General features: G+C 45.7%; 1 protein-coding gene across 2 annotated transcripts in view; it reads right to left on the bottom strand.

Moving 5' to 3' along the window:
- TRIM44 (tripartite motif containing 44) overlaps window positions 1-13,082 on the bottom strand; it is a 109,018-nt gene extending 95,936 nt beyond the window's left edge. The window contains exon 1 of one of the 2 annotated variants that reach the window (XM_077863612.1): window positions 12,349-13,082. In XM_077863612.1, the coding sequence (XP_077719738.1) occupies window positions 12,349-13,008 (660 nt within the window). In that variant the 5' untranslated portion in view covers window positions 13,009-13,082. The remainder of the gene's footprint in view (window positions 1-12,348) is intronic. The other variant, XM_077863611.1, reaches the window with a different exon arrangement.
- Between the last annotated feature and the right edge of the window lie 2,151 nt (window positions 13,083-15,233).

Below are 15,233 nucleotides of genomic sequence, written 5' to 3'. Positions count from 1 at the left end.
AATGCCTGCTATCCTGGAACTCTGATGCGCTGGCTGAACTCCAGTAGTCAACTTGGTCCATGACAAAGACTACACCTAAGAGTGACAGAGAGGAGGGAGAAAGAGCCTAGATTCCTAATAACATCACAGTTCCTCCACACCAGCCTTAGACTGCTTACATCCAGACTTCTTTTACACAGAAAGAAATAATCTTGCTTGAGTAGCTATTGTTTTGGATTTTTCCGAATAATTTCCTTATTTTAGATGCAGCTAAACTAATGTAAACACTGATACACTAAATCATTATGCAATATTGTTTCTTTCAGTTCTTCATTGACACCCTAGAACTAGATGAGATGTTTCACATCATATATTCACCAACTACTCCAATATGCATCTACTACTCAACAGGCACTATGCTAGGTACTTGGAACACAAAGATAAATAACATACAGTAGTAGCCCTAGAAAAGTTTATAACCCACATGAGACATGGAAAGAAATAACACTGATGTAGTATACTGTAATTACTGCTACAGTGACTGTATATAGGCTGCTGCTATAGGAACACAGGAGGGCTACGTAACAGTCTAGTCTGTGTTTACCTAGTAAAATCTTATCTGTCCTATCCACCTTGAATACCATTTCTGCCAAGAAATCTTTCCTGATTCCATGTTTTCAACTCATATTAATTTCTCTTTTCTTTGAGCCCCCTTAGCACTCTACTGCACCTCTCCTCTAACATTCATACACATATCAGCACCTGAAGACTATCTTTCCTATTAGACTGTAAGTTTCCTGATGTCAAAAATTTTTCTTTATTCTCAATATTCATCACACAGCTCACCATAAATGCTCAAAAATCATTCAGATAAATAAGATTAACTTAAAATACCAGTCTTTAACTTACCTATATGCTATAGTATACACATTAAGATAGGTGTTTTCTCTAACAGTCTATCCAAGTGAAAAGCAGATTACTCTGCCACCTGATCAAAAACTAGCTAAATACATCAGAAGTGAGTTTAATATATGATTAAGTGTTCAACAAGAATATGGTTATCTGGCCTACATTATGGAGTGAGCCTTCAGCATATGTGAAGGCTTTTGTTTTCTTAATTCGTCAGTTTAGGATGTCTGAAAAGGACATCAATATTGATATTTTTTCTTTGATGCCACATTGGCTTAATCCCTAAGACAGTGATACACACACAAAAAAATTCTCACACACAACTCAAAAGCAAAACATACATACAAAGGATTTATGTCTCCCAGGACCAGAGTTCTATGTTTCCCACCCCATTCCAACTCCTATGTATCAGGACCGAAGCTTCGTTCCACCTATTCCTTGTATGTATTCTGTTCCTTCCTCTGAGAGGTTCGTGAGCATCCGTGCTCCTTCCTGCCACACAAGGTTAGACTAAGGCTCTGGATACTAGTAGAACCAACAGGGACAGGAACATGAAACCAAGCTGGTCATCTCAGACTGAACTGTAAGTTCAAGCAGAAGACACACAGAACCAATACCAAGCCACCTCTGGCTTCTCAGTTTTGGGTCAGATGCAAAGGAGGAGAAAAGGTGGGTACACCAATGAAGAGGCAGAACAACTTCCACATTGTGGGCTAGAGTCCAGAAAAGCTGGTACCACAGCTTTTGGGCACATAGTCCTTTATTCTAAGAGGGGTTTAAGAATAATCAGATTACTGCATCCGCAACCTTACCCTGAGAAACAATACTCTAATAGTATAAAATGCCCATTAATCTATTCTATTTTGATCAAAAGGTCCGGGAAGAGAAAAAGTGAGCACTGGGTTCTTGGGAGAAGAGAGAAGGACAAGCTTGGACCTTTACTCCCAAGAATCAGCTGTTAAGACTCCTAAGTTCTGCCACGCTCCAACTGTATGACCCTGGGCAAGTTATGTAATCTCCCTATGCCTCAGCTTCCTTCCTCTGTAAACAGAGATACCAAGAAGAGGTACCTCAGGGCACTTTATTGGCACAGTCAGTTAAGCGTCCAACTCTTGGTTTCAGCTCAGGTCATGATGGTAAGACTGAGCCTTGCATTGGGCTCTCTGTGCTCAGAGCAGAGTCGGCTTGAGATTCTCTCTCCCTCTCCTTTTGTCCCTCCTGCTCATGTTCACCCACATGCACTCTCTCTCAAATGATATTTTAAAAAGATAAAATGTACCTCTAGAATTGTTATGATGATTGAATATGTATAAAGAGCTCAGAACAGTGCCTAGCACGTAAGTAGTATATACTAAGCACCAGCTATTAATCTGTTCAGTCTCCTAGACACCAATCATAAGTCATCTTGATAGTACGCACTCTTAACTCTGTGGTCTTCCTCCCCAACCACTAACTCTAGTCTAATCATGAGATGCACACGAGACATATCCTAATAAAAGTACAGTCTACAAAATACCTGACATATCCCAGAGATTTTGACTTAACTGGATGGGATGGGACCAATCACAACTACTTTCTAAAGAATCGCTCTCCACAGATGATTCAGAAATGTGGTACCAAGGTGAGAAACACACTATTTACATTGCTGACCTTACCTTCTACTTCTCTTTCACTCCTCTCTACTTCATAATGTTTTTGTTGTCCTTCCAATACCCTGAGTTCAACTCTACCTTAGAATCTTTGCATTCACTATTCTTTCTACTTTAGCCACTTTTCTCCCAGAATATTTCCTAATTTTTAGATAAGGTATAATTTTAATAATGAAGATTGTACAAAGAGTCCATGTCTTTAACAAAACATAATGAGATGGCTTTTCCCCTTTGTTTAATCCTGCAGAAGGCTTCTAGGCCCTCCCCACAAGCTCATATTCCCTTCACAGGGTAGTATTTTCACCTGTGCTATCAGGACATTAAAACTGCTAGGATTATGTTATTCTTCTCATTTCAAGAGCCAATCATCCCTTTATAAAAAGTTGTATGAATCAAAGCAATCGTCTGCTACGTATCACTGGACTTTGTGCAAACAGTACTCAATTGGTAACATGACAGAGTAGTTTTCCTAGATCTTTGCTAGGTCTCATAAATTCAGGTCTTTGCCCAAATGTCATATGCTCAGAGACACTTCTCACAACAACGTCATCAAAATATAACCCTCTGCTGCCATGCCACTCACTCTTTCACAACTAAGACCTGCTGATTTCATACTACATACTACCATCCCAAATTACCTTTCCACTCAACTAGATGGTAAACTCCATGAAAGCTAGGGCCTTGTCTGTCCTCTTCACAGTATAATTCCAAGACTTATTACAGGTTAATTAAGTAAGTATGTTTTGAAGGGTAGACTCAGATGGGGAATCCCGGAACTGCAGGACTCTCTCATAAACTTTCCAGAGAACCATATGGGGCTGCTCCAACTGACAGGAAGTCATTCCCTTTACCTTAGTCTTAGCTTGTCTTATTCTAAACAAGTAAGACACTGAAACATTCTGTAGCCAGTGCTTCATGGTTTTATTAGAAGACAGCCCGAACCTTTCACATAATTAAAAATAATATAAATAAGTACATTTTTCGGCAGACCTTCAAACTCCTGCCTCCTTCCAGAGCTACTTCTTAGGAGCTGACTAAAGAACCAGAGTCATGGACCATTATTGGATACAGCAGTGACATACCTCCATCTCCAGTCCTTCTAGAGCCACAGCTGTTCTGAGCATATGCCTATATCCTTCTAACCACCCTGCTACTACTAGCGCTCCCTCAGCTCTTCTCGGCAGTTGTTTCCAATGTCACTTAACCAAAGATTCTTCTCCCCAAATACCCATCTTAAAGGCACACTCAAGGGCAAAGGGTGTGGCTTCAAACCCTTTGGATCTGTCCGTAATAAAGCCATGTTAAGAACTCCACAGATGCTCATAAGTATTTGCTGAACTCTGCCTACCACGTGTCTCTCAGCCATTTTATAACTCTACCTTTCCTTCAGTGACCCTGTAGTGCACTAGACATGTAGTTTTCAAGTCACAGGACACAACCCATGAGTGTGCAATATAGGCAATTTAGTGTGAGAATCCAGAGTTTTTTTTTTAACAGAACCAAAAGAGAAAACATCGTGTCTGGCAAGGCATAGTGTTCCATCTGAGTTATTTAAAAGTGTGTGTGTATGTAAACAAGGTTACAATGTAAAGTACACTTCCTCTACTGTAGGTTATGTTCAGTTTTTTAAAATACTGGTCTAGAGTTTTAAGAACATCTAATTGCACTTTTATTGTCCAACAAAAATGATTCATTAACGTAGCTATGAATGCAAATCCCCTTGACAATATAAGAATTTTCATATGAATAAATCCATAAGCCTGATCAAGTTCCTTTGTCAGACCCAATGACCCATTTTCAGGGCCAGAAATTATGGTAAGAGAAACCTGAATATCTGGATGAGAGGTTATAACCCAGATGAGAGATCATAATTTGGGCTGTGTAACTATATTTCTATGAAAAAGCTGGAACACACGTTCAATCCAAATTTGGACCCACAAAATCTTTTGGAAACACTATCCTCTGGAGTGAAGAGGAAATAAAGAGAGTATGGGAGGAGAGGCAGGACTTTAAAAGTCACTGCAAGAATGAAGTGTTAATCTTGTCCCTCCAGTGTTCACCTTAGTTCTCGTGGCCCAGCCTGCAGGCTGCCTCTCCCCAGGCCCCCTTGCCCTACAGTCACCTTGGTTTTCTGCCCATTCTGAAGTTTGCTTTACTCTAAGTGTCAGCAAGTCTAAGGCAACAATTTGACCTGACCTTCTACCACCAATACCAGCCACTCACAGCCTGGAGAGGCACAAAGCTATCTAAACATATATTGTACAGGGCGCCTGCATGGCTCAGTTAAGCATCTGCCTTTGGCTCAGGTCATGATCTCAGGGTCCTGGGACTGAGCCCCACCGGGCTCCCTGCTCAGTGGGAAGTCGGCTTCTCCCTCTTCCTTTACCCCCCACCCCGAGCTCATGCTCGCTCACTCTCTAAAATAAATAAAAGCTTTCAAAAATAATAAAAATAAAATGCCCAAATGGTTTTTAATATATATATATACATAGTACAAATTCCTCTCAAAACTTGGGTTTCATCAGACTCCTCATGTTAATAATAAAATAGCAGCTAACATTTACTAAGAGCTTACAATGTGTTAAGCATTGTTAAAGTGTCTGATCAAAACTAAACCATTTAATTCAACAAAAACCCTATTTTATTTCATAACTTCATACTCATTTTAGAGATATAGAAGTAAGGCCAAACTGTTCCATAGCTTGCCCAATGTCAAAAAGCATGTGGCAGAGTTAGGATACTTTCTGTCCCTATCTAATCCTATACAATTTTTAAAATTTTTAATTTTTAACACTTATTATATGTTTACTTGCTAATTTGTTTTTCTCTATTTCCTTCTAATACAATGTAAGCTCCAACAGAAGTAGGGACTTGTTCCATTATGCTCACTGCTATATCCCCAATGCTTAGAAGCTCCTGCTCTCAGCCAATACTCCATAAATACTTGCTGAATGAATGCAGTGTAACAAAGACTCTGTTCTCTCACCATCATCATGCTGTGCTACTTTAATACTCCAAGAGCTTTACTTTCTTCCAATAAGCAAATGTACACTGGCCTCAAAACATTTGAAACCAAAGTGAACTGAAACTAATTAAAGCTGCAACCAAGCTCTGTTGAAGCTCAAATCTTTACTGGATCAAAATAATCAGCCCCTCATCCTAGCTGCCTAACAGAGTAAATGGCATAACCTTTCTCAGGGATAGAAAAAGAAAATACTAGTCTAATGTCTACAGTTCTTTTAAACACAACATCTAGTTTTGGATGAAAAATTATGAGACATGAGAAGAATTATGAAAATGTGACATAAAATCAGACCCCAAAAGATTCAAAGAAATAGATCTTTTAAAATTAACCAAATAAGCATTCTAGAGTTGAAAAACACAATATCATAAATTAAGAATTTAATGAATGACATACAATGGAGTATTTGTAACTATAAAAAAAGATAAATAAATAAGTAGACACATCTATGGAGTGATTTCCAAGATATACTGCTAAGTAAAAAAAGCAAAGCAAAAAAAGAGAATTTATATCACCCAAAACCCCATTAATTCCAGTTTCAACATGAGAAAAACATTAGACAAAACCAAACTAAGAGATTCTACCCAGGACCTAGCTAGCACTCCTCTAAACTATCAAGGTCATCAAGAGCAAAAAGAAAAAAAAGTAATGTGACCACAGGATCCTGGTACAAAAGTCATTACAGGAAAAACTGGTGAAATTCTAATAATGTCCACAGTTTAGTCAGCAATACTGTTCCAATATTAACATAAGAAGACTATGGGAAGCAACTCTTGATCGAAGACATTTACTGATCTGCAAGAAACTGGGCTGTGCATTTCATAGGGGGTGTACAGTAAGGTGGGAGAGGAGGAGGTAAGAGAAAGCAAAGCTGATGTCAGGCTGAGGTGAGAGATTTATTTTTTTTAATTTGTTTATTTTTTAAGTAATGTCTACACCCAACATAGGGCTCGAACTCACAACCTTGAGATCAAGAGTCAGACATTCTACCAAGTGAGCCAGCCAGATGCCCCCAGAATGAGAGATTTTTTTTTTTTTTTTTTTTTTTTTAAGATTTTACTTATTTATTCATGAGAGACACAGGCCGAGGGAGAAGCAGGCTCCATGCAGGGAGCCTGACATGGGACTCGATCTCGCGTCTCCAGGATCACGCCCTGGGCTGAAGGTGGCACTAAACTGCTGAGCCACCCGGGCTGCCCTAGAACAAGACATTTAAAAGAGATCCTTGCCACAGAGACTTGGGATGCTCTTGCCCCTGTTAAAGAGTAAAACTCTAGAGTAAAGACAAACTAAACTAAACGTGCCACTGTCTCACCCTCTGAAGGAGACTGTGGGAGTGTTGCCTTGGAGCTGAACAAAGGAGGTAGGGAACTGCAGGGCTGGATGAAAGTGAAATCTTTAATTAGTTGTAAACATAGGCAGGTACCTCCCGAAAATCTGGTCCAAGAAATCTCAAGCAATTCATTTACTTTAAGGGGGTTCTAAACAAATTGTATTCTCGGGCCTTAGCACAAGCAAACTCAATCCTCTTTCGAAGAATACAGCTTCATGCCAAGGCTTGGGAAATCCCCACAAATAAATTTTCAAAGTCAACAGAGAGCTATGCAAACAAAAGGAAATCAAGAAACATTGAAAAATACCATCAAAAACAACAGCAGAGGAGATCCACCAAGTCTCTACATACTAGAATTACCAAAGACAGATTATGATCAACATGCTTACTGTTCTTACAGGAATAAAGAAAATAGCTATGGTATGAAGAAAGATAAAAGAGGATAGGATTTCTAAAAAAAACAAAACAAAACAAAACAAAAAAAAAAGGGACGCCTGGTTGAGCACTGAGTGTCTGCTTTCGGCTTGGGGCGTGATCCTGGAGTTCAGGGTCGAGTGTCTCATCGGGCTCCCTGCATGGAGCCTTCTTCTCCCCCTCTGCCTGTGTCTCTGGCTCTGTTTCTCTCATAAATAAATTAATTAAATCTAAAAAAAAAAAAGAGAGAGAGAGAGAACAGGATTCACAAATTTACACTAATATATTTGAAAAGTTGAATAAAATGGACAAACTTCTGGAAAAATGTAACTTAATAAAACTGACCTAAGGAAAAATAGATAATTTAGACCTATAACCGTTAAAGAATTGAATCCATAATCAAAAATACTACAGAAAACAAAGTAACAAAATTCTTTTTTCAGGTCCAGACAGCTTCCATGGTCAGTTCTATTGATCATCCTAGAAAGAAATATACCAATCTTTTTTTTTTTTTTCTAGTTTGGAGTTTTTTTTTATATATAAATTTATTTTTTATTGGTGTTCAATTTGCCAACATATAGAATAACACCCAGAGCTCATCCCGTCAAGTGCCCACCTCAGTGCCCGTCACCCAGTCACCCCCACCCCCCCGCCCACCTCCCCTTCCACCACCCCTAGTTCGTTTCTCAGTTAGGAGTCTTTCATGTTCTGTCTCCCTTTCTGATATTTCCTACTTATTTTTTTCTCCTTTCCCCTTTATTCAAAATATACCAATCTTATATAAACACTTCCATTAAAATAGAGGAAATATGTGAGAAGCAATACACTGTGACTCATACTATGAAGGCAACGTAACCTTGATCGCAAAATCTCATAAGGGCAGTACAAAGAAGAAAATTTACAAGCTAATTTCTCCCATAAATATAAATGAAAAAATCCTACATAAATTATTAATAAACCAAATTTAAAAACAAGAAGATACTTCATCATGACCAAGTTGTATTTATCCCAGAAATGCAAAGTTGCCTTAACTGTAAAATATAACAATATGCAGGGATGGAAATAAGACCACACATATGCACAGCCCTGTATTTTTGTGTACAACTACAAGAAAAAACATGTGAAAGATGAGCAAAAAAATTAATAAAAGTGGTTACAAATAAATAGTTGTTGGGGAAGAAACCAGGTGAAAAGGACAAAGGTGAGAGACTTTGAGACATGTGAACATAACTGATTTTTTTACTTAAAAAGCCAATTAACATAATTTACTACATTAACATAGTAAAAGAGTAAAATCAAATGAACACCTCAAAAGATGCAGGAAAACCACTTGACAAAATTCAACATCCATTCAATATTAAGAAAAACTCTTAAATTAGGATTAAAAGGGAATTTTTCTAATCTGATGAAATATATCTGTGGGGTAAAAAATACTATCACATGTATGCATGAAATGTTGTAAATTATTCATCAATTAGAACAAGGCCAGAATACTCACTATCACTTCTATTCAACATTATATTAGATGTCCTATCTAAAGCAGTAAGGCAAGAAAAAGACACATATAAGGATTGGAAAGAACAAAAACTGTCCCTCTCTGCAGATAACTTGGTCATGTATGTCGAATGAATCTACACATTAATTATTAGAGTATTTGTGAGAATTCAGCAGACATCTTAACACAAAAATCAATACATAGAATTTAATCACATCCCTATATACGCTTAGGAAACAAAAATTTTAAATTTTTTACAATACACTAAAAATCTTAAGTATCCATGAATAAATTTCACAATGATGTACAAGATCTTTCAGAAAAAAAAATTATAAAACTTTATCATGAGGCAATTTAGATCTAAAAAATAATGCATCAGGGGATCCCTGGGTGGTGCAGCGGTTTGGCGCCTGCCTTTGGCCCAGGGCACGATCCTGGAGACCCGGGATTGAATCCCACGTCGGGCTCCCGGTGCATGGAGCCTGCTTCTCCCTCTGCCTGTGTCTCTGCCTCTCTCTCTCTCTCTCTCTCTCTCTCTCTCTGTGACTATCATAAATAAATAAAAATTTAAAAAAAATTAAAAAAAAATAATGCATCAGAAGACTTTATCTTATAATGGTGTTGATTCTCTATATACTGGTTTACAAACTCAATACAATACAAAGAAGTTCTGCACGCTTTTTAATATAACTTTAGAGTATGCTTCTAAGAACTGTAAAAGGCCAAGACTGGCTAAGACACTCTTCTAGAAGAAGTTGCTCTACCAGACATTAAGACATGTTACAAAGCTATGGTAACTAAGAAAACATGTTTTTCACACAGAGATACACTGACAGATCAATGGTACAGAATAGAAGACCCAAGCAGCACATTCACAGGCATATGGACAGGTGGCACAGCAGATCCATGTAGAAAAGACAGGCTTTTCAATGAATGCTGCTAGAGCAATTGGCTACCTGTATAAGGAAAAAATGAAATGAGCCCCTACGTCCATTATAGGAAAATCAATACTAAGTGGAACAAGAAAGCACTAACAATAAAGGCAATTGCTGATAAATTCTACTACATTAAAATGAAGAGCTTCTACTCAAGGCACAATTTTTATATATTTTTAAGGATTTTATTTATTTATTCATTAGAATACACAGAGAGGAGAGAGAGAGAGAGAGGCAGAGACACAGACAGAGGGAGAAACAGAGAAGCAGGCTCCATGCAGGGAGCCTGACGTGGGACTGGATCCTGGGTCTCCAGGATCACGCCCTGGGCTGAAGGAGGGGCTAAACCGCTGAGCCACCTGGGCTGCCCTCAAGGCACAATTTTTAAAAAACAGATCAGAAGATATTTGCAACCCACAGAAACAACAAAGAAGCCACAATGAAATATATAAACTTCTATAAATTAATGAGAAAAAGCCTAATTAAAAAAATGAGAAAAAAAAAACAACTGAATGGAGCATTGCACAAAAGGAAAGATACAAAAGACACAAAAAGTCTTCAGTAACTAGAAGAATGCAAATTTGAACCACAAGAAGATTCCACACATATTCACAAAAATGTCAAAAATTTTAAATTCTCTAATAGCAAGCGCTGAAGATACAGAACAGGACTCTCATACACTCTTCCTGGCAACGCAAACTGGTACAACCACTTTGGAAAATAGTTGGCAGTATCTGGTACTATTTAAGATATACACAGTCTGTGCCAACAATTTCACTCCTAGGTTTACATTCCGTGTGAATATATGTAGACCTTCACCAGGAGACATGAATAAGAGTATCTGTATCAACATTTTATAAGAGGCAGAAACCTCAGAATCTGGAAGTCCCCAACTCATCACTGATAGAATAGGTGACTTGTAGCACAGTCATAAAACGGAATTCTACACAACAATGAAAATGAACAAACCACAGCTACCCACTGGATAAAATCTCACAAACACAATAATGAAAAAAAAAATGAAAAGAATGCATAGTACAACATTAACTGAATCAAACTCAAACAAGTTTAGGAATCCATACATATGTGGCAAAAATATAGAGATAAGCAAGGAAATATCACCACAGAAATCCAGAAAATGGTTACCTGTGGGGAAGGGAAACGGTTATAATTGGAAAGGGCACAGCTCTTCAATACTGCTACTAATATTGTGTCTTAATCTGGGTAGAGGTCGCATCAGAATCTGCTTTGTAATTCTGAGTTAGCCTGTACTTATATTTGTATACACTTTGTGCATTTTACAATAAAAAAAGGGAAAAAGCTCAACACAGGAGATCTTCATTAACAAAGTATTTGTTATCCTAAGGCCAGTCATTGCAAGACAGCTTTAGGGGAGTTAAGAGTTGTCATAATAATGACAACATTCACTGATGAACTGGTCACTCTGCTCAAGCTTCCTCCGGGGTGAACTCCAGCAACTCCCCTCACGGACTACAAACACCCACAAACACCCACAGATAGATAAAAGGCAAATCACTTGCAAGCTCGTTGGCTGAACGAATATTTATTGACATCTACGACTTTCCAAAAACACTGTTCCAGGGGATCTGCAAGGTCCAAGATATATAAAGGTCCCGCCCTCAGGCCAAAGATGGAAGACAGAGGAACTCCCATTCCCATTCCAAGTTCGTCTCCAAACCTCTCAGCCTCCTTTGCAGACAATGATCACACAGGAAGACCCTAAAAGGCAGGGGGCATGGGAGGGTGGGGGCACCTGGGTGGCTCGGCGGTTGAGCATCTGTCTCGGCCCAGGGCGTGACCCCGGTGTCCTGGGATCGAGTCCCGCATCGGGCTCCCTGCATGGAGCCTGCTTCTCCCTCTGCCTGTCTCTGCCTCTCATGAATAAATAAATAAAAATCTTAAAAAAAAAATAATAATAAGGCGGCACTAGGGGCACATATGACTTTTTTTTTTCAAGATTTTATTTATTTATTCATGAGAGACACACAGAGAGAGAGGCAGACACAGGCAGAGAGAGAAGCAGGCTCCATGAAGGGCGCCCGACGTGGGACTCGATCCCGGGTCCTCAGGATCACGCCCTGGGCCAAAGGTAGGCGCTGAACCGCTGGGTGATCCCCCACATATGACTTTAACACCGAAAAGACCACCTGGAGCTGGGGGTGGGGGAGGTCTCCCTTCCCTACGGAGGAACCACCTGCTTGCCTCGGCCTGGCTGCACCACGGGTTCCCATGGTTTCAGGTAGGCAACGGGACGGCCTTGGCAAGAGGTCCAGGCGCTCTGGTCGCAACGGGATGACACGCTGCGGCGGGCACCAGCTTACGCGGACGGGGTCCGACCTCCCGAGGAACGCTTAACCGGGATCCGGAGACCCGGGCCTTTGCACCTTTCCGGGAACGTTGTACCGGAGGCTTTGTGCTTACTTCGGTTTCCCCGGGGGTCAGGGGCCAGAACGCTCATCTGGTTCTCAAAGGGGCTCCGCCAAAAGGAGGGTGTGAGCAGCACGGCTCCCGGCGGGGTCGTGGCCGCGCGAGCCGAAGCCCAGGTGGGTGCCCTGCCCTGCAGGCCTGCGCCCCGGACGCGCGGTACTTACTCTTAGCTCCTCGAAGGCTTCGTCCAGGGTGGACAGCTGGTGGCCCTGGTGGGTCCCGATGACGGGGCACAGGACGCAGATGAGCTGCCTATCCTCCTGGCAGTAGGTGCTCAGGTCGAGCCCGTGGTCCGGACACTTCCGCTTGGCCACTCTCTCCGCCTCCATCTCTATCTCGGGGTCAAACTCGCTTTCCGCCTCGGTTTCTCCCTCGGCCTCGGACTCCCCTTCCGCGTTGTCGTCCTCGGCGTCGCTGTCTTGCTCGTCCTCCATGTCCTCCTCGCTGTCCTCCTCGCTGTCCTCCTCGCTGTCCTCGTCCGTCCCGCTGTCCTCTTCGGACTCGCTGTCCTCGTCCGACTCGCTCTCGAGGTCCCGCTCATTCTGCACGTGGTTCCGCCCCGGGGCCTCGGCGCCGTCCTTGGCGCGGCTCGCGGGCCGGGCGGGGGCGGGGGCGGGGGCGGCGGGGGCGGCGGGCAGGTGCACGTACCGGGCCAGGTGGTGGCCCGGGAACCTGTGGCGGTGCGCCTCGGCGTGGCGGGGGCAGTAGCAGAAGGCGCACTCGCGGCACACCTGCTCGGCGCCCGGGGCCTCGTCGGGCTCGCACTCGTCACACGTGCCGTCGTGCGGCAGCTCCTCGAAGGCCGCGCCCACACCGGAGGCCATGTGGCTGCGCTGGCGCGGCCCCCCAGGCCGCGGGCCCCCCGAGCGGCCTCCTCCCCGCCCGCTGCTGTGCGTGCGGGCCTCGCGGCGGGTCCCGGGCCGCGCTCCCCGCCGCCGAGCGAGGGCCCTCCCGCCGGCTCGCCGCGCACTGCGCTTCCGCCGGCGGCGCGGGCACTTCCGGCGCAGCGCCCCCGTCGGCCCCCGCGGCCCCCGTCGGCCCCCGCGCCCCAGCGCCCCCGTCGGCCCCCGCGCGGCGCGCCGCCCTGCCTCGCGCTGTCTCCCCCTCCCCGCACCCCCCCGCACCCCCCCGCCCCGGCGAGGTCTCCGCGCCGCCGGCCCCGCCGCCCCGGTTCCGCTTTCCTTTTCCTCCCCGTCAGCGGCCTCCTTTCACTTCCTGAGTCACTTAAAGCGGCCAGGGCCCTTTTCCGCGCTCCCCCGGGCGGGGAGGGGGCGCCCGGTGGCCGCGGAGGGAGGGGGAGGGCGACGGGGAGGATGGAGGCGGCCGCCGGGCAGGTGCACGCGGGGGTCCAGCCTCCCTGCGCCTCCAGCGCCAGGTGCACGCGGGGGCCTTGCCTCCCTGAGCCTCCAGCGCCAGGTGCACGCGGGGATCTAGCCTCCCTGAGCCTCCAGCGCCAGGTGCACGCGGGGGTCCAGCTTCCCTGCGCCTCCAGGGCCAGGTGCACGCGGGGATCTAGCCTCGCTGAGCCTCCAGCGCCAGGTGCACGCGGGGGTCCAGCCTCCCTGAGCCTCCAGCGCCAGGTGCACGCGGGGGTCCAGCCTCCCTGCGCCTCCAGCGCCAGGTGCACGCGGGGGGTCCAGCCTCCCTGAGCCTCCAGCGCCAGGTGCACGCGGGGGCCTTGCCTCCCTGAGCCTCCAGCGCCAGGTGCACGCGGGGGTCCAGCCTCCCTGCGCCTCCAGGGCCAGGTGCACGCGGGGATCTAGCCTCCCTGAACCTCCAGGGCCAGGTGCACGCGGGGATCTAGCCTCCCTGAGCCTCCAGCGCCAGGTGCACGCGGGGGCCTTGCCTCCCTGAGCCTCCAGGGCCAGGTGCACGCGGGGGTCCAGCCTCCCTGAGCCTCCAGCACCAGGTGCACGCGGGGATCTAGCCTCCTTGAGCCTCCTTGGCCAGGTTCACGCGGGGATCTAGCCTCCCTGAGCCTCCAGCGCCAGGTGCACGCGGGGGCCTAGCCTCGCTGAGCCTCCAGCGCCAGGTGCACGCAGGGGTCCAGCCTCCCTGTGCCTCCAGGGCCAGGTGCACGCGGGGATCCAGCCTCCCTGAGCCTCCAGGGCCAGGTGCACGCGGGGGTCCAGCCTCCCTGCGCCTCCAGCGCCAGGTGCACGCGGGGGGCCTTGCCTCCCTGCGCCTCCAGCACCAGGTGCACGCGGGGGTCCAGCCTCCCTGAGCCTCCAGCGCCAGGTGCACGCGGGGGCCTAGCCTCCCTGGGCCTCCAGCGCCAGGTACACGCGGGGATCTAGCCTCCCTGAGCCTCCAGCGCCAGGTGCACGCGGGGGTCTAGCCTCCCTGCGCCTCCAGCGCCAGGTGCACGCGGGGGTCCAGCCTCCCTGCGCCTCCAGGGCCAGGTGCACGCGGGGATCTAGCCTCCTTGAGCCTCCAGCGCCAGGTGCACGCAGGGAGGTCTAGCCTCCCAGGTGTCCTGCACGGCGCTGGGCCTGAGTGGTGGCCGCCCTTAGGGCTTTCAGAGGGCGCCCCTGGAGAAGGCTCATGGTCGTCCTCCCAGGCTCCAGTCGGGCTGCGCAAACACGTTTTTTCGATCCGCAGCAATACTACGCTTTGCCTATTTGCAAAGTCTGTTTGCATTCCTGCTTCTTAGGGGCCTCGGCCTCTCTAGAGCAGCAGCCTCTCCCTTTTTCTTCACTTTTTTCCAAGCTGAGACGGCAGGTGATGATTTGTCCAGTGAGAGCTCCATGGAAGGAAACCGCCTAGATGCAGGCTGGGCTCCGAGAGAAATGAAGGGACTGTCACTTATTATCCGATACCCCAAGGGCCAAGAACCGGCCCAGACCTTTTTTTTTTTTTTTTTAAGATTTTATTTATTTATTCATGAGAGACAGAGAGAGAGAGGCAGAGACACAGGCAGAGGGAAAAGCAGGCTCCATGAAGGGAGCCCGACGTGGGACCCGATCCCGGGTCTCCAAGGTCACGCCCTGGGTCAAAGGCTGCGCTAAACCGCTGAGCCACCTGGGCTGCCCCCGGGGTCAGATCTTTT

The sequence above is a fragment of the Canis aureus genome, chromosome 21, assembly GCF_053574225.1.
Source record: "Canis aureus isolate CA01 chromosome 21, VMU_Caureus_v.1.0, whole genome shotgun sequence".
In the NCBI taxonomy this organism is placed as follows: domain Eukaryota; kingdom Metazoa; phylum Chordata; class Mammalia; order Carnivora; family Canidae; genus Canis; species Canis aureus.
Note: the sequence above shows the minus strand (reverse complement) of the source record. Positions and strands in the feature narration are given on the sequence as shown.